Source organism: Postia placenta (assembly GCF_002117355.1).
Source record: "Postia placenta MAD-698-R-SB12 unplaced genomic scaffold POSPLAscaffold_6, whole genome shotgun sequence".
Taxonomy (NCBI): Eukaryota; Fungi; Basidiomycota; class Agaricomycetes; order Polyporales; family Adustoporiaceae; genus Rhodonia; species Rhodonia placenta.
In genome coordinates, this window is record NW_020169837.1 from 484686 (window position 1) to 508009 (window position 23324).

At 50.0% G+C, this 23324-nt stretch overlaps 9 protein-coding genes across 9 annotated transcripts in view; 6 read left to right on the top strand and 3 right to left on the bottom strand.

Moving 5' to 3' along the window:
- Window positions 1-1074, top strand: part of POSPLADRAFT_1180741 (hypothetical protein) — a gene marked incomplete at its 3' end in the record, with an annotated part of 3606 nt that extends 2532 nt beyond the window's left edge. Inside the window, exons 7-11 of the mRNA XM_024488780.1 lie at window positions 100-231; window positions 296-485; window positions 535-616; window positions 669-932; window positions 990-1074. Of these exons, the coding sequence (XP_024339420.1) occupies window positions 100-231; window positions 296-485; window positions 535-616; window positions 669-932; window positions 990-1074 (753 nt within the window). The remainder of the gene's footprint in view (window positions 1-99; window positions 232-295; window positions 486-534; window positions 617-668; window positions 933-989) is intronic.
- Window positions 1075-2155: 1081 nt separating this feature from the next.
- On the bottom strand, window positions 2156-3943 carry POSPLADRAFT_1140701 (hypothetical protein; the record flags this gene model as incomplete). Its single annotated transcript, XM_024485207.1, has 10 exons — window positions 2156-2313; window positions 2369-2494; window positions 2540-2742; window positions 2794-2953; window positions 3003-3056; window positions 3119-3356; window positions 3411-3464; window positions 3529-3580; window positions 3634-3846; window positions 3894-3943. 10 exons carry the CDS (start codon window positions 3941-3943, stop codon window positions 2156-2158), a joined length of 1308 nt encoding a protein of 435 aa, XP_024339421.1.
- A 562-nt stretch (window positions 3944-4505) lies between these two features.
- POSPLADRAFT_1140587 (hypothetical protein) lies at window positions 4506-6707 on the bottom strand (the record flags this gene model as incomplete). The annotated part of the gene is made up of 11 exons (XM_024485192.1): window positions 4506-4801; window positions 4860-5237; window positions 5297-5343; window positions 5392-5432; window positions 5480-5648; window positions 5706-5814; window positions 5863-5942; window positions 6001-6106; window positions 6155-6260; window positions 6305-6430; window positions 6489-6707. The coding sequence occupies 11 exons, from the start codon at window positions 6705-6707 to the stop codon at window positions 4506-4508; spliced, it is 1677 nt and encodes a 558-aa protein (XP_024339422.1).
- Window positions 6708-8913: 2206 nt separating this feature from the next.
- Window positions 8914-10237, top strand: POSPLADRAFT_1033365 (hypothetical protein; the record flags this gene model as incomplete). The annotated part of the gene is made up of 10 exons (XM_024476932.1): window positions 8914-9100; window positions 9155-9189; window positions 9261-9262; window positions 9310-9371; window positions 9430-9561; window positions 9613-9695; window positions 9750-9866; window positions 9922-9931; window positions 9997-10037; window positions 10175-10237. The coding sequence occupies 10 exons, from the start codon at window positions 8914-8916 to the stop codon at window positions 10235-10237; spliced, it is 732 nt and encodes a 243-aa protein (XP_024339423.1).
- Window positions 10238-11048: 811 nt separating this feature from the next.
- Window positions 11049-11855, bottom strand: POSPLADRAFT_1140728 (hypothetical protein; the record flags this gene model as incomplete). The annotated part of the gene is made up of 3 exons (XM_024485219.1): window positions 11049-11478; window positions 11531-11633; window positions 11696-11855. Coding segments are annotated over 3 exons (693 nt in total), but the record flags the coding sequence as incomplete, so codon positions are not given.
- Window positions 11856-15797: 3942 nt separating this feature from the next.
- Window positions 15798-16478, top strand: POSPLADRAFT_1098328 (hypothetical protein; the record flags this gene model as incomplete). Its single annotated transcript, XM_024483165.1, has 1 exon — window positions 15798-16478. A coding segment is annotated over one exon (681 nt), but the record flags the coding sequence as incomplete, so codon positions are not given.
- Window positions 16479-18127: 1649 nt separating this feature from the next.
- Window positions 18128-18310, top strand: POSPLADRAFT_1096379 (hypothetical protein; the record flags this gene model as incomplete). The annotated part of the gene is made up of 1 exon (XM_024483131.1): window positions 18128-18310. A coding segment is annotated over one exon (183 nt), but the record flags the coding sequence as incomplete, so codon positions are not given.
- Window positions 18311-19135: 825 nt separating this feature from the next.
- POSPLADRAFT_1092100 (hypothetical protein) lies at window positions 19136-19339 on the top strand (the record flags this gene model as incomplete). Its single annotated transcript, XM_024483097.1, has 1 exon — window positions 19136-19339. A coding segment is annotated over one exon (204 nt), but the record flags the coding sequence as incomplete, so codon positions are not given.
- Window positions 19340-20683: 1344 nt separating this feature from the next.
- POSPLADRAFT_1056007 (hypothetical protein) lies at window positions 20684-21118 on the top strand (the record flags this gene model as incomplete). Its single annotated transcript, XM_024480720.1, has 3 exons — window positions 20684-20689; window positions 20741-20794; window positions 20846-21118. The coding sequence occupies 3 exons, from the start codon at window positions 20684-20686 to the stop codon at window positions 21116-21118; spliced, it is 333 nt and encodes a 110-aa protein (XP_024339428.1).
- Between the last annotated feature and the right edge of the window lie 2206 nt (window positions 21119-23324).

Here is a 23324-nt window from a genome sequence, read left to right on the forward strand (position 1 = left end):
AGCGCATCATGGAACCCATATCGGTGGTGCAAGGACAACTTGGTACGTCTTGAACATCGCTGAAGAACCACTTTGATCGTGATAATGAGCTTCATTTAGGAGACTGGCGCGGCGCTGACTCCCAGTCTTTGCGCGACTGCACTGTCGCAGGCAGGCGGCAAGCTGTCAAAGGAGGACGAAGAGACTCTGGTCTGGGCGGCCTCATCAGGCCTGGGCGGCGGGTTGGACACGGTACGTCCTACGGCCTGGAGTACGAGTCACACAGCTGATTGCCGGCGGTCGGCGGCGTCTTTAGAACATGTCCACCATCTTCACGTTCATACTCGCAATGTTGCACTATCCGGATGTTCAGGCGAAGGCCCAAAAGGAGATCGACATGGTAGTGGGCACAGACAGGCTGCCGTCGATCAAGGATAGGCCCGCGCTTCCATATGTACGGAGCCTCATCGCGGAGGTATACAGGTGGAACCCAGCTGTCCCCCTCGGTGAGTGCTTTCCGGTTATGTCATGACAGATGTTGATTGTCATCGGCAGGACTCCCGCATGCGTTAAGCCAGGACGACGTGTATGAAGGGATGTTTTTCCCGAAGGGCGCTGTCGTCATGCCCAATGTCTGGTGCGCACTTCGTACTATCGATCCTCGCGGCGCACCTCATATCTGCCAACAGGCACATGCTACATGACTCTGCCGTGTACCCAGATCCAATGGCGTTCAGACCCGAGCGCTTCGAGGATTCGGACGCAGAGATGCGCAAGGTGACAGACCTCGCGTTTGGGTTCGGGCGGCGTGCTTGTCCGGGGTACGATTTCGCAGAAGGTACGGTCTTCGCGGTCGTTGCGACGATCCTCGCGACGAGCACGGTAAAACGTGCAGTGGACGAGCGCGGAAAGGACATCATGCCCGAGGTAACGTACACGAGCGGGACAATTGTGTAAGTTGCTGTACATCATGACCGTGTTCCATGAGCTACCATTGACGCATGGACTAGGTTTCCGGAGAACGTGATATGCAGCTTGGAGTCGCGCTCGCCACGTACTCGTGACATGCTTCTACAGGCGGTGTCTCTAGCATAACGACCAGGTTGCACCCTCGCAGCTTCATGTTAATTCCATCGATTCATCTTTTGAAGGTTTAATCACGAAGCATCATATCAGGCTCCGGAGCACTTGACATGGGCGACATAAGTCTTTCCGCTTCCAAGTTCGAGCCCGCCTTATACTTGTGGATTGCTCTGTCATTGGGATTCTTTACGTCCTCCTGTTATCTTTCGATAAAGCAATATAAACCTCTAGTGGTGTATCGTAAAGGTACTTTGAGGTGACACCTGATCCGCATTCACTCGTTATAGTCGGAGGGTGCGATCACGTACCCAAAACGTCAACAGCTCCACGGACGTCGGAGTTATGAGCCTTCCCCCATCCAAGCGCACACAGCGGATAGCGGACATTTGTTATTCAAAGGTCCGTTGCAATACTTTTGTCTACACACGGACGAACTTACTGCTTTCGGATATTATTAACGAGAAGCTCGGGGTGATGTCAGTAGGACGCGAATTGGACGTGTATGTAAATATGCAACCGCCAAAGTCTCGAGTTCTTTGGCTCAATGGAAATTACCTCGCCAAGTTTGCAGACCTCGGGGGCGGGGGTTGGGGGGGGGGGGGGTTCTGGCCCCTGGGTCGATGCCATCTCCCCGCGGGATAGGCGTGTATACGCTAGTGGGTCCATGATATTCCGTGACATCCATGCGTGTGTGGATGACTTATGATCCGAGTGTTCTCCCTACGTGCGTACTACATGCGTATGCATACCAGCACACCTGTTTCCACGATATGCGACCCCGGGCAAATGATTGGGGCCCGAAGTCCGCCAATAAGGCTGTCCACTGCCTTTTACTGCTCCCCCTTGTCTCAGGAAACCCACCATATCCGCACCCCACCACCGTGGGGTGCGGATATGGTGGGCTCGGGTACGAGACAAGCTCCCCCGATAACATTTTCATTTCCCGCTGCAGTAGACCACATACGGCAGCGCATGTCAAATATTGTATGGAACGCGTGTACACTACCTCTACTGTGTACGCGTAAAAATGACATTGACTTGTACATTACAGCCCTCAGTCTGTGTGGCAGGATTTATCACTATATATCTGCACCTACGGTACATGGCAGAACCTGCCTCCTTCATGTTCGCTAATGCCCTTCGACGACCTCTCCCATCCATCAGCGCTATTTGCATCTGCACAATGGGCGGCAATGGCTACGGGACGCATGCTCGCACGTCCCTCACGGTCCCGATAAAATACAATATCTCCTACACATTCCGATCATCGCTCAGCGCACAATTGGTCAAAATGGAAGTCAATCACCTTCATCATCTACAAACTGACATTCATTGTATGTGTCCCACAGTGCACGGAACACGGGTTTCTTTGAGCGTCGGTAGTATGACCCGATATACGCCCGGAGATATTTTGTCGCTTCGGCGCAATGATCTATCGCACATACATGTTAGCGGGCAAGAAAGAGAAATGATAAACGGGTCAACTCGCAGAAGGGAATCGTTGGGGGAAAATGGTGGACGACATGGTAGTGCGCGATGTCATGCAGAAAGAAGCGTCCTTGCCATCCAAGGAAATCACGATCGATTGTGGATGCAGCCCCCCGTTGAAAATTCCATTGGCCGTCACGATAATGCGGGATATTGATGTCGGTATGATGAAGGTATGTAATCATGATAAACCTAGAAACTTCCTCAGCCCCAATCCACATACTTAGTTGTACCCCATCGTACCAATGGGTCACTAGGAGCCATGGGGCTCCATACAATTTCATCACTTTGGCAGCGCCCCAGGTCTCTCCTGCATGGAATACTATTATTGTCATAACCAAAATACCAAGGTCCGATACAACAATATTATAGTATTGATGTTTGTAAAACAGTGCGGAGTTTGCTGTTGCGCTTTAAAATTCAATCCACTCGAGCAGTAACTGGAAACTCACGATTATAATGGTTGGTCCAACGTGGATAGTCTTTGCGCCCCGACACGTTGAGAACTGTTTATCAATTCATGTCTCAACGACATTCGATGTACGAGCTGATGTTATTTAGAACGTACGAAAATAGGCAGGAAACGCAAGAAGTTGCTGACGCAGTAGTATGCATAAGGTGTAAATCGGGATATCCCCCAGGTAGTCTTCGTAGTCGCTTTCACGGATATCCTTAGGGATCCCCAAGTCACTTCTTGTCTTCGGAATATAAACTTCGTCGCATTCCATGGAAGCATGATTCATGTGATGGCGGCGATGAGAGTACTTCCAGCTAAAGTAAGGTGTCCAGAGAGTCGTGTGTACGATCTGTACATTACTGACGATCGAAATTAATTCAGGGCGCGTGAATGCGAAACCTACGAATCCGACGATGTCACATATCTGCCTGTTAGGAGAGAATGCGCCATGTCCGCACTGAAAGGTCGCATGACAGGAATCAGATTTCAAAGCGTCTCCGGGAGTGTGAGCGAATAATCACCTCGTGTCCGATGCCCCAGATGCCGGCAAAGATGAGACTTTGAAACCACCAGCTACGTACGTATCAATCCACATGTCATATCCACCTCTAACGCAACCTGCTCACTATATCAGCCAGACACAGTACAGCGCAAGCTTTGAAACGGATGATCCAAGGATATGCACAACACATGGCCTTGTCAATACGGACTCTGCCCACAGAATACCTTTCCAAGCCGCTGTTGCCATGAAGATGTCGCGCGCGAGGTAGTAAAGCCCTCTATAGGTCTTCCGCTCCCACAGGTGCGATGGTATCGCTGCTCGGATTTGTCCCAATGACCTGTGCAATTGTTAGTAGGTTGTTATTGCGACGAGGAAAAGACGGACCATGGCAGTGGTGTGTATTCAGGAAGTTCGTCCTCACGATAGACTTGCATCTCGCGCTTCAGTGAACCTTGACTCTTGTATGATGGCCAAGAAGCGGAAGAGTGACAAGACACCAAAAGACAATCGAGGAGGTTCTTACCAGGACATTATGTCAAAATGGATGCTCATATAGCAGCGGCGAAAAAAGCTCCGATTCTGCACTCATGGATGTGAGAGGCCAGCAGGCTTATTGCAGCTTACACAGTGAAGCCGTTTCCAGATAGGATGTAACTAATTTGCGAGATGTTCTGAGCCCGGCGAGTGTACCTGAACGTGTGCCGCAGTCCCAAAGCATTGGAATTGCCGCCGAACCTCTGCTTGCCTTGTGAGCGGTCGGTGGAGACCACCCGAGCGCTCGATGCTATATTTAGCTGACGCTGACTTGTAAATTTCGCTCGGCACAAAAGGGACTGGTTCCCAATGCTATGGGTGATCGAATGCCCCTGGTACCTGGGCCATTTGCCTACCAGCACAAACAATGACATGGCATTAAGCTGTACATACTGGTTATAAGAGCGATACACTATGTACACGCACTGAACAAATGGGACTTCTGCTGAGCCCATGGTGCGATCATTGATCTGTCGCTGCGGTAGCATCCCACTTCCGATCTGTTTCCGTGTGCAGTGGGAGGCTGCGCATGAAAAGGCTTGCAAGCATCCCGACAGCGCTGATGATCAGCTGCACGCGCCACACAACGTCCAGACTCGTCGCAAAGGCATTTTGGACTTCCACTTGGAGCGGGCGCGGTAGGCTGCTAATTGTCGGGATGGCTGCATAGGCCAGCTCGGTGCCCGCTGGGAACTGAGAGGTGAACGCAACGGGAAGGTGCTTGACAAGTTGATTTTGCAAGACACTGCCGCCAATTGCTACCCCCCAGACCTGTAAGATCAGTTAGAAATGCTCAAGCTGGTCACGCATTCTAACTGTGAGGACGTGCCTGTGAGAATGTGCGTAGGAACATGTACAGAGCTAGTGCAGGAGCGTTCGACGACACGGGTAGCGGAGCAAGGACAGGAAAATAGATGGAGCTGTATACGAGACCTATACCGCTGCCAAGGATAATCTGGTATCCAATTGACTTTGCGCGACTAGTATCAGCATGAAGGGTACTGAGAAGGCCGTGGCCAATCAGCACCAAGCCCCACCCGAACCAAATCGGGGGTCGATATTTCTTCGTGACTGTGATGATAACACCAGAAACGACGCTCATAGGAGCAATCGTGAATGCAGTACCAAAGAGATCGACACCTGAAGCAATAGGTGAAGCGTTCTTGCACGCCTGATAGTAGACCGGCAAGTAGTCTGTGAAAATCAGGGTTTAGTAAGAGAAACTTGAAGCACGTCGTAGATCGATAACTGACAAACAAGGCCCTGCGTCGGAATCGAGAGCACCAGAGTTTGTATATATCTGCACGATTAGTGTAGAGACTATCCGGGGGATATTAGGGCTACATACCCACTGAGGGTCGTTCTGTTCCGGAGAAGCGATATCGGAACCTACAAGCAATTAGTAGTACAAAGCAACTACCTTAAGAATGGCGTACAAGCGGATATTTTGCCCAGAGTGCCTCATAGAGCAGGAAGGCGGCGAGTCCAACAAAGCCGAGGATCAAAGGCACTAGCACGCGCGCTGCTGACCACGGATAGAGCACTCCTCCCCATGTCATTGCAATGACTATCGCGGTGGAGCTTCCCATAACTGTAAAGTTTCCACTGACAGCAATTGACATTAGTTACAATGCATTGTGGTGACGGATCAAAAACGCGTACATCCAATCGATCTGTTCGAGCTTCGATCGTAAGTTTCCTGGTGGCGTTGGTAGTCTCACAAAGAACAAAACCAATGTTGCAGAGAACCCCGCAATTGGGATAGTCATGTCTGGCACATGTTCAGGGAAGACTTGGAGCGCAATGGTAATATGCTTACAAAAAAGCCATCGCCACTGCCCCGTCTGCGCCAGAGCACCTCCCACAACAGGAGCAATGCCAGCAGCAGCGGTCCAGGCGCTGTATTATACATCAGCACAACTAGCTAGCCATCCATAGCCTTCTGTGAGTGACGTACAGTCCTAACAGACCGTTATAAATGCCACGTTCGCGCAATGGCACCAAATCTGACAGTATGATTGAGCTGAGGGTGTAGACGCCCCCGGCGCCCAAACCCTGTATGGCTGCCAAACAGTGAGGCTAGGATATGAGGCAGTGTAGATATGACCCACTTCGGCCCGTGAACAACATGGCTTCCCCGTTGGCCGCCCCCGACACAGCACCGCCAACGGCAAAGACAACGAGTGAAGCGAGCATCACAGGGCGCCGTCCAAAAATCTGCGCTAATGAGTATCACAGCTAAAGCAACAGTGACTGCTCACCTGAGCTAAACCTCCACCCAGCGGAAGCCATGCAGTCGAGGCAAGTTGGTACGTGGTACCAATCCAGATGAATTGAGCGATGTGTAGATCACTGGCAATGGTGGGGAGAACATTGCCCACCGCCGTCTGGGATAATCCACTTATGCATGAGAGGAGACAAAGTGTTCAGAAACAAAAGTCATACCGCCTCGAGAGTTACAATGAAGATAGAAACTACAAGCGAAGCGAGAACCAGCCAGAACGTCTTGGCCTTGCGTTCTCCCTTTGGACCGTCAGGCTGACTCTGTGCGACGTCCTCTCCGAGATTGGGCACATTTAGCTTGAGGGTACTCTCTCGTGGATCCGGGTTGCTCTTCAACTCAATGGAGTCTGCCTGCTGCAGCTCTGGGCGGGTAGAGTCCATGTTCGCGTATGGAGAAGGCGTGGGACACGCTCATGCGTATATATACACGCCGGAGATGTCCTGTGCTCTACAGGAGTGGAAGGAACCGATGATTGAAGGCCAGGCGCTTGTAGATACCACTGCTTCACAGGTCTTTACGCGTGCGATGTGACAGCGATGCCAGTAGGTATGTGACGGAAATAAACGTACTATACTAGCATCTCGGAGGCGATGAGAGCCTTGAGGTGGGTATGTGCGGCATTCGCGGTGCATAATCATAGAGCTGTTCGTATCGATAGGTATATTTCAATTGCGGGGGCTACTCAATTGGTAATGGGGCTTCGAACTCACCATGCGAGTAGTCATGTGTTCCGACGCCCATTACAGCGGCCTGGTACACATTCAGCTAGCGCTACGAAGACATCATTTCGGCTAGAAGGTTCAATGATGACCTCGAAGACGTACACATCAGCTCTGTTCCAGATCAATGGAAGCTTGAGGGTTATGGTAGGATAGATGGTAATCGGTCGGATCTCAGCGATGCAACGAATCAGGCGGTCCGCGGAACGTTCACAGCATTAGGAGACAGTCACACGGTGCTGCCTCCATTACATCATATGTATTTGAAGCTGGCGTGGCTATCCTCTAACGTCCAGCGCAAGTTGCATGGTCATCAAGCCTAGGCCTCATCACGCACTGATGAACGGACGTGTCAGCCAATATATGCAAAGGTCAAGACGTGTCAAGCTCTATATGGGTGTCTTGCTGGTACCTGGCGGCACAGACCTGATGTTGGCACTGCGAGAGTTAGATAGTGAATACGGTCTGACATATAGGACTCGAGGCAGAGGTCAGGCCGCCTACGTGGATGACGCAGGTGTCACAGAAGAAGTCACGTTCAATCCGTCTTTCTCACGGGCTTCAGTGTGTGTGACGCCAGAGAAACTTTGTCTATCCCACGCTCCTTGAACATTTCGTCGTTCACGGCATTCTCGTTCCCACACTTGAACACTCCCTTTTGATATGTTCTCATGGATGTGCTTATTGAGGTGTCTCGGGGCTGCGACGGATGGAATCAGCAATACGGACAGCCTTAATATGAAATATAACGAAATGTTCGTGCCTGGTAGTGGATTATGCAGGATCGCGACCGATTACCACAGTCCTAGTTTGGGATGATGATAGAGGGTGATATGGGACTTATGGCTGGAAGACCAGGTAGCTCACATCCACAGCATCTTATCTATTTGCACATTCGTGAAGATCTCAGCAAGCTGCGTGAGTAACGTCGGTGGTCGAGATCATAGTATTGCGGGCGCCCGCCGAACAAATTCAGGATCTATGGACGTAACTGTAATCTTACGGAGTCAACATCTGGTTGGTCGATTGAACCCGGCTCTGGCAAATGTGATAGGAGCTCAAGACGAATGTGCTACATACCAGTGGAGCTAACCAAAAGCAGGTGCCATTGCAGTGCCCCACCTCTCTGCTAGAAGCCCGCACGTATACGCGTCGTATTGTTATCTCGATTCGCATAAGATCAAAAGTTACAGCTTATACATCAATCCTCGGAGCCTGAGCAGGTCGAGATAAGTGGGTTATGTTCCGCTCACAGAAAACTCATAACAGCACCCACTACCGATACAGCGCAACGAGCCGATTGATAACGGCATTTGGCATGCAAACGCCCCCAAGGGACGAAGGCTCGTATCTGCATCAGAGTACCTGTATCAGAAGCATACTAGATCTGTTCATGACGGTGTGAGGCTCATGTCCGTCAACTCGATCAGCTCTCCAGGGGAGCCAATCTCCCAGTTGATCTGACATATGTGCATAGCGCTTGAATCGAGTCTGACTGTGCGCGCTGATGGACTTCATCGTTCGAGGTGTTGGCACTGCTAGGCTGGTAAAAGTAGCCGTGATACAAGCTGTCACGTCTCTCTGATAGGTCTCCCTTGGATAGTGACCCTGAAACGTCTGGTTGCAACACTATAAAACTTGTGATCAATACACCACCAAACACGCATGTGACAAAAGCGGTGATGCTCAATCAGTGTCCCCGGATGATTGTATACTTGATATTCATATATGGCTTGCATCCATTGCAGGACTCATGGTGTGCCTCAAATCGTAATCCTCCAGACGTCTGTGTGTCCATGTCCATCCCCGCATCCACTTTCGATGCCCTCCTGGCGACGCAATACATGTCAGGTATGCAATATTCTCCATGTTCCAGATACGTGCATTCAAGGAGCTAGCAATAGCTGTGGCAGTCACAGTGTCAATATGGGATCACCTCCTTAGGTTTGTTATGGAAGTAGAGTTGGTTTGGCGACAGCCTATGTCCATCCCATCCACCGTGGTTTTGGCAAATGCATATGGCGTTGAACTAAGCATGATATATCTCGCGTACGGTGCGTCTACTGTCCTTGACCATGGCGATCTATTTGGCATGAACGTCTATGCAGTACTCTCCGGCCTTCGAGCGGCATTAACGGACTTGGTAAGGTTTTCAGAAAGCTGACCATGTCCGTCTCTAACTGACCAGCCGCATTTCCATGTTTCTGTCCGCAGACGTACGCCCTCCTCATGCCATCATGGACCCCATCTAAAAAGATTGCAGATGCCATGTTTCCGTGATATTCGTCGGGATCTACGGTACGATTAGCATCGGGATTTCACAACGTATGTCAAGTCATGTTTTCCCTTCCCTTAATGGAGAGATGTTTATTATCATGGACAGTTGCCCTGGTCTTGCGAGTATACATCCTATGGGACAACAGATACATCGCAAGATCAATGCTCATTGCGGGGTTTGTTGTCTGTTACGGCATCTCTGCCGCATTCTCTATCATAGCTGCGAAGAATGAGGCCGGTATGAGGCGGGTGCAATACACAATCATGAACTCTGATTGACAAAACGCAGGGACCATACAATATGCGTTGCCACTGCACGAGTGCTTCCTCCCGAGCAAATCAACCTATCTAACTGGAACGTGGGCTGGCATGGTGCGCATGCGTGTCTGGAGCACCACGGAACTATTCGCTCATGCGCTACATCAGGTGTTGTTTGATGTATACGTCCTCAGCCTCGTCATTGTTAACACCCTCAGCAAGCCCCGCCGGCGTGATTCGGAGATTTTCGCACATCTAAGACGCGATGGTATCTTGACATTTGTGGTGAGTTGGATGTAGTAGATGTGCGATAATCTGTCATCTGATATATACCTTGCAGTTTGTGCTCGGTGAGCTCTGCCCTGCAGGGCTGGATAGAATACAGTGTGGTTAAACAAACCCATCTTTACGACAGCCATTCGCCTGATCCCCCTCTTTCAGAACATTTATGGAGACGTAAGTTCCCGCTCAAGCTTCTCATAATCGCACGATGTTCCTGAGACAACTGATATTCAGGCGTCTCAAACGTTCACTTCTATGATGTGAATCTTTACGTTGTTGCATACAAAACCGCTCTAACTCTGCACTTGTAGCGCCATATGGTCCCTCGACAACATTCTCTGTACAAGACTGTACCTCAAGGCACGACTGGTTGAGGTGCGCTCAAAGTTCAGCCACCTCCATGCCCCGGGACAGCCCATTGTGATTAACGAGGAGATTTCGATGACTGTTATGTAGTAATCGTGCCGTACTTACTATCATACAAGTGTTATCATATAATGTGTAATATCATGAGCGGACGCGTTGACTCACAGGGAAGCTCACTATGCCGCCCAGTATATAAGGGGACCTGATGTTGGATAACAGATCTCGAAAATCGCAAGAGACCAGAGGTCCTTCGCTATTTGGATCTCTCAAGCGCTCTCACATGCTGCCGTGCGGTTACCAAGAAGCCGCATGCTTGATCGTTGTCTTGAGGAGGAGTTCATGGAATATGTTACATCAACATGCATCGTTTATAAGACACTGTAGTAATATACGATTGTGCATATCATACACATCTCAAATCATATGTCAAATCGTACTGGGCCTCACGGCCCGTTCGCCATCCTGGAGATTCATCCCTTTCCATCAAAGTCGCGATACCGGAGAGTAGATGCGATTCAGGCTTGCTGATAAGTAAGACGCAAGGGCATCTGGCTTCTGCTGGACAATCTGCTATCCGTTCAGCCTTCAATCGGTAATAACGACTCAAAAGGCTACTGACCAGGTGGCCCGCATCAGGAACGCGGACAACTGAAGCGACTCGCCGTCCTTTTGACTCATCGATCATGGAGTCCTGCCCATAGCGCGGGCTGTACAGAGAGCCGATAAGCATCTACGTGCCGCAGTCCCCAAAGTACACGCACGTCATGTCGACATGTTCTCCAAAGATGACATGTATGGGCACCCGCTCACACACCCGCTCTATCTGCTCCGTTGCCTCGTACGTGTTTTCAACGTCGCCGTAGTTGTTAGCCTCCTCCATCTTGTCGCATTTCGTTGACACAAAGCCGGGCGGGGCACCTGGCGCCTGGCACATGCCGTACTCCTGTGGATGAATGTATCATGACCGCATGATATATTCAGAATATACAGGGAACGCACTCCATACAGCGCGAGAACTCGGGCGTCCCAAGTGCTCCAAGGTCTACGGCTGCGAAGCCATTCGAGGGCCTGTTCTTTGCTTGACCAAACATCGCGGCGCGACGTTGCAGCCTTCTGTACCGCTTTGATTGTCATCTGTTGTCTCTTCCGGTTTTTCTCGAAAACGTCTCTATCAATCAGAGGCGCCTCAACCAGAATAATGCCCGCGTATGGCAGGTGCTCTGGAGGTAGCAGCTTGGTGGTGTACATCCTGTGCAGGAAGGGATCAACGAACATCGCCCGTTAGTAATAGAATTACGCACAGCGCAGTCGCTCCTGCAGAGTGCCCGATGGCAACCAAACGCTGTCCTGCAATGTGGGGGCTGCGCAGAAAGGCGACTATGGCGTGGGCCCAGTCTGCAATTGCTGTGTACACCCTGGGCATTAGCTTCATCTGGGCGTACCCTCGATCAACTGGATATGCGTACTGAGGCCTTCACGCCTTGCTTTGAGAGCAGACGTGTTCAAAACAGCGGAATCTCCATGACTCTGCCAATCCAAGGCCCATGCCTCTCTAACGTTGGTAGGGGGATCACGGCCATTGCGCAAGCTGAACAGAGTCTCAAGCGTAGGCTCCCATAGCTCCTTATCTGCGCATATTTTAGAGTAGAAAACAGCCGGATAAAACACCGGTGCGTACGGAATCCCGTCCCATGAGCCAAGAGAAGTGTCACTCCTTGATCAGGACAGCATCCCTGCTTTCTGTACCGTTTGGCTGCCATCTTCAACACAGTTCCACCACTCTTTAGTGGACCATCAAGCACAAAAGCATCCACTTGGAGTATTGTCATCTCTGAATATCAGGCCAAGTCAGGTCAGGTGCGCAGCAACCGAGCTTGTGGTCCTGGACCCTTATAAGACGTCCCGGCGATAAGGTGACAAGATCACATTGATATTCTCACATACCTACAACGGAGGGACTGTTGTAGCGCGTATTGCCTGAATGGTATCTTGTATTGCAGCCGCCGACGCACAGCATCGGAGAACCACTTCTGCACGATCTCGTTCAGCCGGTGACAAGGAACATTTCGCTCCATCGAGTACTGGCTCGCCCTTCGAACGCGGGCTTGATGGATGACCACATGTGATATGAAGAGCGATGTTGGGGGCAACGCAACGAAGCAGAGATGGCGATACACCGTGAGTAAACTGGACGCGGGGACGCTGCGGAAGAATGGGCATCATTGGCGCACAGAGGGACCGACCACCGGGCGCTGTGTCGGAAACTGTGGACGTTCGTGGGCGCACGTAGTTAATAGATTGCATCTCCTGATATGATCAAGACGCAGCCGCAGCCACTAGTGCGCCCCCACTAGCTGTCTCCACCCATTTCGATGTTCTTCTAGTTGCCAGTGATCAATAAGCCTTCAGGAGCTGCGTCCTGCGATGCCCACTGCGACCGGTCCCTGCCTCTTGATGGAATGTTGATCTGACGACGATAAGGGCAGCGTTGGTTTCATATGGCCGCTCAACGCTTCCATGCTGTGGAACATTACGACTGAACTTTATGCTGCTTCGTATACACAACCTTAATGGACAGAACTCAGATACGTAAAGATAAGGAGACGCTCTTCGTAGTGGTATGCCGGGCCTAAGCCCTCTGATAGGTCCTGGCTGTACTGGGAGGAAGCCCGAGCCGTGGGCCTCGTGGACGCAGGGAAGTGCGGAGTAAACGCGCTCTGCGCACCCGAGAGCTAAAAGTGGGGGGGGCCTGGTGTCCAGCCTCGTCGACGCAGGGGGGTGCTGAACGCGGTGCCCGCGAAAGGTGCACTCGGGAGCTGTGTGGAAGGGGAACCCCTGGCGTTAGCCAGGATGGGACGCGGAGCAAGAGGAGCCGCCTGGGAGGGCGGGATCCTGCTGCGCGGTTCGCTCACGAGTAGGCAGCTCAACGCGGGAATCGCACGCACAAGGGAGTAGTGACACGAGTAGGGATAAGTGTGCTTGATCGCAAAGAGCGGGCTGGGGGGTCGGGCATCGTGTTGAATGAAAACAAGTTAAATGCTGTAGAGTAGCGATTAGGCAATCTAAGAATCTAAGAATAGTGGGATGACGCCAGATTGTGGCTGAAGATCCTCGCGTGAAAGCCACCTGGCTGCCACGTTGGCCACGTGCGTAAGCACGCGAGCGTCGCCGCTGTATTGGTGCGCGTAGCGCCGGTGTGCTTGCGCGCAGCGCCTCCTGCGCGGAGCGCCTCTGCTTTGGGCCCCGTGCAGCGGGAGGTCTTTCCGCGTAGCGGTTGCGCTGTAACGGGAAATGCAGTGCACAGTGCCCTCCTTGGCTCCGCGCAGCAGGAGGGGGGTCCGCGGGGATCTCCCCCACATAATGGGAAATTCATGGGAGTATATAGTCAAATTGCAATGGGAATTCGATAGGATTCAATGGGAAGCTTACGGGAATTCAACGGGAAGCTTACGGGGGTATGGAGTTAGAATGCCACGGGGTTTCAACAGGAATGCCACGGGAATTCAACGGAAATGCCATGGGAATTCAAGGGAAGTTCAATGACAATGTATTTGAATCAGAGGAGACATTTATGATTTCCATTAAAAATACTTATATACAATGCACAGGCAGGATAGCAGGCATGAAGTGCCTACACATATATGAATGGGGGTGCGAACAGGTGCAAAGCACCATTCACACCCAAAAATATGTTTGCCATTTTGTACCGGGTGCAAAGCACCTGTGCAGTCTGTATTACTTTACATACAAAATAAGGCACCAAGCACCTTTTCAAATAAATACACCATTAATTACACACCAGGTGCAAAGTGCCTTATTGTGGCAACACCACGGGTCACTTAACTAGTCTAAGAATAGTGGGATGAGGCAAGATTGTGGCTGAAGATCCTCATGTGAAAGCCACCTGGCTGCCACGTTGGCCACGTGCATAAGCACATGAGCGGTGCCGCTGTATAGGATTACCTTCCTGTTTAGGATAGGTGCCCAGCACCGTTGTGTGGTGGCACGGTGTTGAGCAAATATCTTGCCTCTGAGGCACTTTCAGAGCATGCAAATGGCGCGGAATGCATGTGTGAGAGCACACGAGTGATCTGTGAAAAGTGTGAGAGAATCAGACAAATTGAGGCAACATTGAATTTATTGTGCAAGGGAGGCCCCTGTGAAAACATGATATTGTGGACATGTAAACTTATGCCTTATGTGCAACGGGTACAAACATGTACAAACAGTGTTTATTTCCAACCTCGGGGGGGAGTGAAGAAAGTGACTACAATTGCCAACCTTGAGCCTAGCTGCCCAACCACTTTTCAATACAACTATATTAAGCCTCCCCCCTACCATGGCTGAACACAATGCCAGTGCTCTGTGAGTCAATAATGGTTATTTTGCGCAGGAATCTATTCTAATAAAGGAAATATGGCTGCAGGCCCCATTTGAATAAGAATTATCAGTCAGATTTGAATGCAACAAGTGGCAATATGTTACTGTGAGTCTTACAGACCATATTATGAAATAATTGAGTGATTCTAATGATGCCTTTTGCTGTGTAGACCACAGCCTCATACACCAGAACATGAGCACCATTCAGAGCGTGAATGTGAGCACATTGAACATTTGCAAATGACATTGCCTTCTATTTGCCGCCAAAGACAAACTGCAGAATCTATTCCCCCACCACAGCCAAATTTCGGTAGCTTACATCATCCAGTAGCCCATGCTGGCCCTTCAAATGATTCATTTGGAGCATATGGGTCAAATGATGTCCCACAGTCCAATGTGTATTTGGAAAACATTGCAGGACCATCACAACAAGTTGATCCCACTATTCAATATGCTCAAGTAGCTTATGCTGGCCCCTCACATGCTCCGCTTGGTGGTTATAACTATCATCAAGTGTATGAGCAAGCAGAAGCATCTGTTGCAGGTCCTTCGTGGATCTTACCCCAGCCAGTGGCAGGTCCATCTAGACAGCCTTTGCCTGTTTGTCGGGATTGGAACCAAGAACTGCAAAGGGGCTTTCAGGAAACTCATCAAGCACGTGTTAACAATTGGAGAATGGCAAGATCATATGCTAATGTAGCACCTCCACAAAACATTGTGGCACCTGTTGCAGCACCACAAAACAGTCACTATCAGGACTTGCGATCACAAAGACAGAAATTTGCATGGGAAGTGAGGCAGGAGGCAGAAGAAGCATTGATCACTCAACAAAGTCAACAGCAGCAGGCGAACCTGGCACAGCAGCATGCAAATGATGTTATTCAGCATGAAGTACATCAGTCACAAAGGCAACAGGAACATCTTGCTACCCAGCAGGCAGAACTTGAGGTGCACATGGCACAGCAGGCCGAGCAGGAGGAGGCAGCTCAGATACAGCACATGCAGGTGATTCAAGACAATTTGGAGGAGCTTTATGCACACAATGTTCTGGAACAAATCCCCCCTGGACGACAGCCTTATGTGGAGCCCATCACACGTAACACAATTGGTAACATGTTTTTGGCATGTTTACAATGTGGTGCCCACCATTTCCCAGGAGAACAGCTTAGTCGATCACTCATTGGGCAACCCAAGTTTGGAATGTGCTGCTTGCAGGGACAAGTGCAGCTACCTCCAGTGTCTCAGCCACCAGGTGTATTGCAAAGGCTTTTCAAGGGTACTGATCCCTGCTCTCACTTATTCCAGGAAAACATTCGCCAGTACAATTCTGCATTTGCATTCACGTCAGTGGCAGTAACTGTTGATCATGATGTCCTCAATGGCTCTGGGCCATATTCCTTCCGTATACATGGAGGACTTTATCACCGGATGGGCACCTTGCTTCCTAACAACAACATACAACCATTGTACGCTCAGCTTTACATTCATGATCCCCATGCCGCACTTCAAACATGCATGTTACATAATCCAAATCTGGATCCAGGGATCATGAATGAGATTCAAGATCTTTTGCTCACACACAATCCCTTTGTGCCTTTGTATAAGCGAGCATATGAAATCCTGGTAGAAAAGCCACCAGAGGAGCAGCTCAATGTATCTGCACAGCTCCAGCTACAGGAAAGCGATGACCACTGGAGATACAACTTGCCCACTGTTGATGAAGTTGCTGCCATTATACCTGGAAGTGGAGATGAGGATGTGGATGAACATCGTGATGTTATTCTCAGGTTGCGGACTGGAGAGCTCAAGCAGATTAGCCACATACACCCCCTCTATTCACCACTACACTATGTTCTGCTGTTTCCACAAGGCGATCAAGGGTGGCACTGCAACATTCCTTCTGTTCCTGGACCCAATGGTGAAATGCGAAGTCCCAAAGTTAGCCAGCGCTGCTACTATGCCTATCACCTTCATCCAAGAATCATTGGTCATGATTACATCTTCCATGGTGGACGGCTGTTTCAGCAATATGTGGTGGATGCATGGGCCTCAGTGGATGGTAGCAATCTGTTCTGGATCAAGCATCACCAGAAGCAGATTCGAGCAGACCTGTATCAGGGATTACTTGATGCAATGCATGCCGGTGATCATAATGTTGATCTTGGACAGCAAGGCCAGCATATCATTCTTCCTTCTTCCCATCCTGGCAGCACACGGCATATGTACCAGCTTTTCTAGGACTCTATGGCCATTTGTCAAAATTATCGGAAGCCAGATATCTTTCTAACAATAACAGCCAACCCAAACTGGCCAGAAATCCAAGAAGCATTAATGGAGCTGGAAGGAAATGATGATGATCCAGATCGACCACCTCACCGGCAGACAGCAGCAGACCGTCCAGACATTGTTGCCTGTGTTTTTTGACAGAAGATGAACGTGCTACTCAAGAAGATCAAAGATGGGTTTTTTGGCAGTCTGGCAGCACACATATACACCATCAAGTTCCAGAAATGAGGATTGCCACACATGCATCTGCTTATCTTCCTCAAAGAGCCTCACAAGATCCATGATGCTGCCCATGTTGACAGCATTGTCTCTGCCCAACTTCCTGATCCCGACACCTCCCCTTTGCTTTACAACACTGTCACAAAATGTATGCTGCATGGCCCATGTGGAACAAGGAGACCAAACACACCATGTATGGCTGAAAACAGCACCTGCTCAAAGCAATACCCCTGTGACTTCTGTGAAGAAACCATCTTTGGTGATGATGGTTATCCTGTGTACACCCGACCTAACAATGGAATGCAAAAGGGGTTGTCTTCACCAACCGCGATGTTGTTCCTTATAATCCACAGCTTTCTGCCGAATTTGACTGTTACATTAACGTTGAAATATGTGCATCGGTCAAGGCAGTCAAGTATATACATAAGTATATCTACAAGGGAAACGACAGGGCGACAATAGAGGTGGGGCCAAGGAATGAGATCAAGGAGTACATTGATGCTCGCTATATTGGTCCGGTCGAGGCGGTCTGGCATACCATGGAGTTTGCCATGCACGAGGAAAAACCCACCGTATATTGGCTTCCTGTCCACCTGGAAAATGAGCAGACAGTCTACTTTGATCCTGAGGATGTTGTGGAGGATGTGCTTAACCAACAGGCATTTATCAAAACAAAGTTAACAGAGTGGTTTGTTGTTAAACAGGAAAACCCACAGGCAAACAACTATGTTTATCAGGACATACCTCAGCACTTTGTCTGGAACAACTCCTCTAAAAAGTGGACCACTCGGACTTGAGACTTTGCCATTGGTCAGATGAACTTTGTTCATCCCTCTGCTGGAGAAAAGTTTTATCTGTGCCTTCTTCTTACTGTGGTCAAGGGGGCCAAAAGCTTTGCAGATCTGCATACAGTGAATGGTGTTATCCATCCTTCCTACAAGGCGGCCTGCAGTGCACATGGTCTTCTGGAGGACGATGGAGAGTGGGTACAATGTTTGGAGGAGGCTGCAACAATGCAGACAGGCATGCAGCTCCGCAACCTGTTTGTTATGCTGTTGATTCACTGTCATCCTGTGGAGCCAGCAGTGCTTTGGAACCAATTCAAGGACAGAATATGTGACAACCTCAGGCATCGGCTTATTCAAACAGGCATAGAGGATCGCTCTGAAGCTCAAGTGTGGGATTACGGACTATTCTTACTCGACAAACTCCTGCTGCAAGCTGGCAAGCACTTAACAAATTATCCCCCAATGCCCCTTTCCGAACATCCATGGGAGGATGTTCCAGTAAACCCACTTCCTCATGAGCAGCTTCATTACGACCAAGGTGCACTTCAGCAAATGGCAGTGCTCAACCAAGAAGGCTTCAATGCAGGTCAATCAGCAGCCTACAGTGCCATTATGGAGTCAGTAACAGGAAACCAGGGCAGGATGTTTTTCTTGCATAGTGCCGGAGGTAGGGGGAAAACATATGTGTGCAACACCATTGCAGCAGCAGCATGTGCAGATGGCAAAGTCTGTCTGTGTGCTGCCTCCTCTGGGATTGCTGCACTGTTGCTGGAAGGAGGTCATACTGCACATTCCCGATTCAAGATCCCTATCCCTGTTCATGAAGGAGAAACTTGCCAAATACCCAAGGATAGCCTGTTAGCAGAAGTGCTGCGGGGAACAAGCATCATCATTTGGGATGAAGCACCTATGCAGCATCACCATGCTGTTGAAGCAGTGGATCGGACCATATGTGATGTGATGGATAAGAATGTGCCATTTGGAGGCATCACTGTTTTGTTTGGAGGTGACTTCCATCAAACACTTCCAGTAGTTGCAAGGGGAACCCGTTAGCATATTGTGGCTGCCTCCTTACGTCGCTCCTATCTATGGCCCCAAATTGAAGTCCTTCACCTCACCCAAAACATGCAACTGGATCAAAACCCGGAAAGTGAGGCATTTGCAACATGGTTACTCAAAGTTGGAGCAGGTGATAATGTATCACCCCAGAAGACCATCAAGCTTCCAGACACAATGCGGCTGATGAACAATATGGTGGAGACTTTGGTGGATACACTATATCCTGGCATTGTGAATGGACAAAAACCAGATCAATACTTCCTTGAAAGAACCATTCTTTCTGCCAAAAACGATGCAGTTGACAGTATCAATGGCAACATTTTGGAGAAGTTTCCAGGAGAGAAGGTGGTGTTAACAGGAGCGGACACAGTTAAAGGCATGGAGAATGGACATTATCCAATGGAATACCTCAACTCAATCAACGTCTCCGGTCTTCCTCTGGCTCATCTTGCCTTGAAGCCAGGTGTGCCACTCATGCTTCTTTGAAACTTGGATCCCACCAATGGTCTGTGTAATGGAACACGCATGATCTTGATGAACATCCAGCCACGTGTGCTTCAGTATTGTGTTTTAGGAGGAACACATGCCGGAAAAATGGTCTATATTCCACGAATCACCATCAAGCCATCAGCTGAAGACTTGCCCATTCCCCTCTCCTGCTGCCAATTCCCTGTTCATTTGGCCTTTGCCATGACTATCAACAAGTCCCAAGGTCAATAAGTTACCCATGTTGGTCTCGACCTCTGTCGCCCTGTCTTCTCGCATGGTCAACTTTATGTTGCACTATCCCGCTGCACATCACCCAGCCGGATTAAAGTCCTTTTCCCCCTGAATGCTACCAATACAAACACGGCCAATATAGTGTATCCAGAGGTGTTGACTGGCCTGCTTAACCATTGGTGTGTTGCGACTTTCATTATTTAAACACAAAGGCTAACAACATGTTAATAGAAATTGGAAACATCTGCCATCATGCAAAAGCTTATCTTGGAACCATAATTGTAAGTGTTGTCTTATTTGTAGAACAGTAAACTAACAAATGTCTATATAGTCATTTTCTCTCTCTTTCTCTTTCTCTTTTTTCCTATCTCCATTCAATTCATGTATTGCAACAAAAATTAATCTACTGGCTGTTTGTAATGATCACTCCAAAATTCTGCAATCCAATACCCTACTTCAGGGCAGGCTTCAATGGACTTGACAAATTTCAACAAGTGTAAACATTACTAAGTATAAAAGGTGCAAAGCACCTTAAAGAATGATAATTATATACAAGACGCAACGCACCTTCAATAATAAGTAAAAACATACCAGGCGCAATGCGCCTTATTGTGGCAACACCACGGGTCACTTAACTAGTCTATGAATAGGGGGAGGATGGTGTCGGGGTGGCGTGGGATCTAGCATGGCATCCACCTGGCTACCACGTTGGCCGCATGTGTGAGCACACGAGTGCCACTGTATTGGTGCCCTGCCTTTTTAGGATGGGCGCATAGCGCCGGTGTGCTCGCGCACAGCGCCTCCTGCACGGAGCACCTCTGCTTTGGGCCCTGTGCAGCGGGAGGTCTTTCTGCATAGCGGTCATGCTGTAACAGGAAATGTGGTGCGCAGCACCCTCCTTGGCTCTGTGGGGGTCTCCCCGTGTAATGGTACGGGAATGTGTATGTACCCAATAAGGAAACACTTACTGTTTCAGGAAGCCGGACTCCGCACGCCTGCACAATGGGTGTGCCATTTTGGTCAGTCTCGTGCGTGTAGTGCTTCTATGGCTCTGTGCAGCACAAGGGGGGTCAGGCCCTGAAGGAGTACATCATCAAATTGGGATTGAAAGTGGTATGTCAGATGTGTTGACTGGGTAGCTCAATGCTAACATGACACTGGTAGTCTGTGTTCATCGACAAAGGAGGCCAACTCGAGGGGTCCCCACACGACATCGCCTACCCTGTGTTCCAGCAAGTCGGAGAATGTGCAGATGTCGAGTGGGACCTGTGGGTTAAGCATTTCCTCCCTGAGGTGTCTGCCATCCTGATAGCCTGCGCGAATGCCACAACCACTGGCTTGTCCGTGATGGACGCATTCAAAGGCTGGGAGACTCCTTCGACAGTGTTGTGGAAGGGATACCCCCAACCCAACCATTTGTTGAGTTGCTGCACGTAAAAAGAATGGCCGACATCAAGGATGCAGTGCCACCATCAACGGTGTTGCAACTTAGGGTCAAGTGACAAGGAACAAACAAACACTGAGGCTGGGGGTGTTCGACTGGATTGACTGAAGCAATGGTGAGCACACTCAAACCTAAGGCTAGGGACAAGAAATGCATTAGTTAGTAAAGGTAAGTAAAGGATACATGAGAGCTTACTAACCTAGGGACAAGAGGTCAAAACTGAGGTCCCTAGGACAGCAGAGGCCGGCTTATATACATGGGGGATTTAGGGCAGGCTGTGCACATTGGTCCATGTGCAGCTGATCTGTGTGCAGCATGCTGACACAGCCCCGGGGGCCAGTGAGTCAGCACGGCTGTGTTAGTGGAGCCCGAGCTGTGCCATGCACTGCCGCCCCATCTAATCTAATCGTACAGTAGATAACGACTTGTCCATTCAAGTGTATAGTCCAGAGGTCATGGGTTCGAGCCCGTGGAAAGGAAAAAATTAAAAATGGCTAGATGCCGTGTCAACTTGTGACATTACCCTCCCTCAACGGTGCATGACCTCATGCGAGGCGCCCCTGCCCATCTCCCACCTGGAGCGGCAGTGTGCTTCAGTCAGCAGTGAAGGTATTGGCTGGAAGGTGAGATCACCAAAGGTAGCAGCATTGAGCTGACAAGGGGTGTTCGGGTTCTTCCAGTGGAAGTCGGCTATGAGGGTCGGCGCATTCGCAATATTGCGTGCTGGTTTCCATGACATATGTGAGTCGTCATAACCCTTCCACTTGATGAGATACTGCAGTTGACGCCGGAAGATCCTCGAATCTTTGATCTGCTCAACCTCATACTCCTCGTCACCTTCAACCTTGATGGCAGGCGGCTCCTCCAGCTCCTGGCCAGGGATGTTGCTATGCATGTACTTGCTCAGCAAGGAGACATGGAACACTGGGTGCACAGGCACTGACTTCGGCAGAACCAGTTTGTAATCTAAGTCTCCGAGCTTTCGCCACATGGCATATGGTCCAAGGCACTTGGGACTGAGCTTCTTGCTCAGCTGCTTCAGCTTAAGGTTCCGAGCATCAAGCCAAACCTTGTCCCCTGGCACAAGGACCAGTGCTTCTTGCACATGCTTGTCATAGTACACCTTCATCCACTCAGCTGACAGTTCCAGCGTGGAGTGCGCATCATCCCAAATCTCCTTCAGAACTTTAAGCTGATCTGTGGCCATGGGCATCATGGACATCAGATTGATCTGCACTTGGATTTCAGGGTGATAAGCCTGATTTAGAAAGAAGGGGGAGTACCCAGTTGCAGAGTGAACTCGGTTGTTCAGCATGAACTCTGCAAGCGGCAACTGCTTCGCCCAATCATCCTGCCTGTGGCTTGTGAAAGCACATAGGTACTGCTCGATCTCCTGATTCCAGTACTCGGTCTGGCCGTCCATCTGGGGATGGAATGCTGTAGACAGTGCCGGCTCGATCCCAAGTCCCTTGTACACTGAATGGAGATACTTCGATGCAAACTGGGGACCTCGGTCTGATATGACCTTGGCTGGGGCCCCATGATGCTTGAACACATTGCAGATGTACAAGTCTGCTGCACCTTCTGCCATTAGGGTCTCATGACAGGCCGAGAAGTGGACCTGCTTGGTAAAGTGGTCAGCAGTGACTAGGATCAAGTCGAATCCATCAGATTTCAGCAGACCTATGATCATATCGGTGGTGATGATCTGCCATGGGTGCTCGGGGATCTCGTTCAGCTTCAGCGGACCCTGGGGCTTGGCTGGGAATGTCTTGGTATGGTTGCACACATTGCAGGTGCTTACGTACTCATTGACAAATTTGGACATCCCTGGCCACCAGTAGTTCTGTGACACGAGCTCGAGGGTTTTGGCATGACTGCCATGACCGGCGATCAGCGAGTCGTGGTGGATCTTGACAATATCCCGCCGGAGCTCTGTGTTCTTTGGGACATATACACATCTGCGGAACAACAGAAGCCCTTGTTCGGCATTCCACCCCTCAAAGCCCTTCTGTAGCTGGGGCGGCCCGAGGTTCTGCACCTTCTCAAGTGCCTCAGCCACTGCCCGATCCTTCTCCGAACATTCCCTGATGCGCCTCAGAAGCGACTGATCGGCTGTCACCAAGGTGTGCCCACACTATGTGGCGGCGATGCAGAAGCGCTCCTGTTTGAGGACAATCTGATCGGTGTTGTCATCCT